General features: G+C 61.0%; 1 protein-coding gene across 1 annotated transcript; it reads left to right on the top strand.

The window, feature by feature from the left end:
- Window positions 1-419: 419 nt before the first annotated feature.
- LOC120657729 (calcium-dependent protein kinase 6-like) lies at window positions 420-2,673 on the top strand. The gene is made up of 2 exons (XM_039936148.1): window positions 420-2,323; window positions 2,436-2,673. Exons 1-2 carry the CDS (start codon window positions 713-715, stop codon window positions 2,550-2,552), a joined length of 1,728 nt encoding a protein of 575 aa, XP_039792082.1. The 5' UTR covers window positions 420-712; the 3' UTR covers window positions 2,553-2,673.
- Window positions 2,674-2,931: the final 258 nt, after the last annotated feature.

The following is a 2,931-nucleotide window of genomic DNA, read 5'->3' on the forward strand; positions in this document are numbered from 1 at the left end:
AAGAGAAAGGAAAAGGAGGGGGGGCGGTGCGCGCCAGCGGCGACTGCGGCCGCGGTCGGCCACGCGGGTGCGGCCACGGGAGATGGGGTATGGGGCCAGGAGGGGGAGAGGGAAAAAGAAGAGAGGGAAAAAGAGGGGGCGGGATTCGCGGCGGCCGGTCACGACGCGTCGCGTTGGGTGGAAAGGAGATGGGACGCGGATTGAAGTCGGGTGTCGGGTTGTTCGGGAGGGTTTCTGGGAATTAGGGTTTAGGGTTTCAAGGAGAGATCGAGCTCAACGACGAGAAACAAAATTTTAGCGCACGATTTATTTTAGGTAATTTTCGGGATGTTACACATACCCAACGCATGGCCCATGGTGAATGTCCGTCCCGTCCCCGTCCACGTCCACACGGGAAGGGAATGCAATGGAAGGGAAGAGGCTGGAGGCATGCCCGTCCTCAATTCCCGCCCGCGCTCCTCCTCCTTCGTCGCTCCCTCCAACCTCTCCTCCACCTCCCGAGCTTTTCTCCCCACCGACCCCAAGATACGGATCGGATCGCAAACGCAATACCATCCATCCATCCGCCGCTGCTGCTTACCCTACCGGACGGGACCACGCCGCCGCCGATCAGATCGTCGTCGTCGTCGTCTATCGGCCCGGCCAACCAGAAGCAGAATGGCCAGTCCCAGCAGCCAGCGGCCCTTAATTTGCTATACTGATTGATTGATGCATGGGCAACTCCTGCCGCGGCTCCTCCACGCCCACCTACTCCACGGCCGCCGCCTCCGACTACTGCTACGGCTCCCGCCGCGGCACCTCCTCGGCCTCCTCCTCATCATCCCGCTCAACAGCAGCAAGCGGCAGCTCTAGCGCGGCGGCGGCGGACCACCAGCAGCGGCGGCGCCGGCGGCACCCCTCCTGCAACAGCAGCATGCGCGGCGGCGGCCACCAGCAGCAGCTCTCCTCCCCCACCGCCGTGCTGGGCCACGCCACGCCGCAGCTGCGCGACCTGTACGCGGTCGGGCGCAAGCTCGGGCAGGGGCAGTTCGGCACCACCTACCTGTGCACGGAGCTCGCGACCGGCACCGCCCTCGCCTGCAAGTCCATCGCCAAGCGCAAGCTGCTGACCCCCGAGGACGTGGACGACGTCCGGCGCGAGATCCAGATCATGCACCACCTCGCCGGCCACGACAGCGTGGTCACCATCAAGGGCGCCTACGAGGACCCGCTGTACGTGCACATCGTCATGGAGCTGTGCGAGGGCGGCGAGCTCTTCGACCGCATCGTGGAGCGCGGCTACTTCTCGGAGCGCAAGGCCGCCGAGATCGCCCGCGTCATCGTCGGCGTCGTGGAGGCCTGCCACTCGCTCGGGGTCATGCACCGGGACCTCAAGCCCGAGAACTTCCTGCTCAAGGACCGCCGCCGGCCGCCGGGGCAGCAGCAGGGCGACGAGGCGGAGGCGGAGGCGGAGGCGGCCTCCGCCTCCGTCTCCCTCAAGGCCATCGACTTCGGGCTCTCCGTCTTCTTCAAGCCCGGGCAGGTGTTCACCGACGTGGTGGGGTCCCCCTACTACGTGGCCCCCGAGGTGCTCTGCAAGCACTACGGGCCCGAGGCCGACGTGTGGACGGCGGGGGTCATCATCTACATCCTCCTCAGCGGCGTGCCGCCCTTCTGGGCGGAGACGCAGCAGGGCATCTTCGACGCCGTGCTCAAGGGCGCCATCGACTTCGAGTCGGAGCCCTGGCCCAGCATCTCGGCCAGCGCCAAGGACCTCATCCGCTGCATGCTGCGCTCGCCGCCGGCCGACCGCCTCACCGCGCACCAGGTGCTATGCCACCCCTGGATCTGCGAGAACGGCGTGGCGCCGGACCGGGCGCTGGACCCGGCCGTGCTCTCCAGGCTCAAGCACTTCTCCGCCATGAACCGCCTCAAGAAGATGGCGCTGCGGGTCATCGCCCAGAGCCTCTCCGAGGAGGAGCTCGCGGGGCTCAAGGAGATGTTCAAGGCCATGGACACGGACGGCAGCGGCGCCATCACCTTCGAGGAGCTCAAGGAGGGGCTGCGCCGCCACGGCTCCAACCTGAGGGAGAGCGAGATCCGGGACCTCATGGACGCGGCCGACGTGGACGGCAGCGGCACCATCGACTACGACGAGTTCATCGCCGCCACCGTGCACATGAGCAAGCTGGAGCGCGAGGAGCACCTGCTCGCCGCCTTCGCCTACTTCGACAAGGACGGCAGCGGCTACATCACCGTCGACGAGCTGGAGCAGGCCTGCAGGGACCACAACATGACGGACGTCGGCATCGACGACATCATCAGGGAAGTGGACCAGGACAACGTGCGTGCCTGCCTGCCTGCCTACTTATTATTAAGATTATTAATTAGTAATAATCAATCATCATCGTCATTGCTAGCTTATTGATTACTAGCTAGCTATTTGCTGCCTGCAGGATGGCCGCATCGACTACGGCGAGTTCGTGGCCATGATGAAGAAGGGCATCATCGGCCACGGGAGGCTCACCATGAGGCACACCTCCGACGGCAGCGTCCTCCAGGGCGCCGGCTAGGCTAGCCACCTGCGGCTTGCTCATTTATACATACTCCATCAGAGTACAGTACAGGCACACCTCCGACATTCAAACTGCTAGCACCTAGATCGATTTAATTAATTTATTTCATCTCATCTCATCTGAGGAATATATATATATATATATATATATATATATATATATATATATATATATATATATAATAAGTTGAACTTCGAGCAGAGTCATTTCTTCTATTTTTCTTTAATTTCTGAGCTACTAGGGAACGGCATGCAGAAACCCTCATCTGTAAAGGATAAACAAATTAATTAACGCTAGCTACACTACACATGCATGCATAGCTGCTTATTATTGCAAGCATTTATACAAACAGCTATTAAATCTCTACTACTAAAAC

This window comes from Panicum virgatum, chromosome 1N (genome assembly GCF_016808335.1).
Source record: "Panicum virgatum strain AP13 chromosome 1N, P.virgatum_v5, whole genome shotgun sequence".
Taxonomy (NCBI): Eukaryota; Viridiplantae; Streptophyta; class Magnoliopsida; order Poales; family Poaceae; genus Panicum; species Panicum virgatum.

What these genes read in the sequence shown, in the direction of transcription:
- LOC120657729 (XM_039936148.1), top strand. Translation starts at nt 713, where the DNA reads ATGGGCAACTCCTGCCGCGGCTCCTCCACGCCCACCTACTCCACGGCC. An exon ending in GGGAAGTGGACCAGGACAAC is followed by an intron (nt 2,324 to 2,435) that starts GTGCGTGCCTGC and finishes TGCTGCCTGCAG; the next exon opens with GATGGCCGCATCGACTACGG.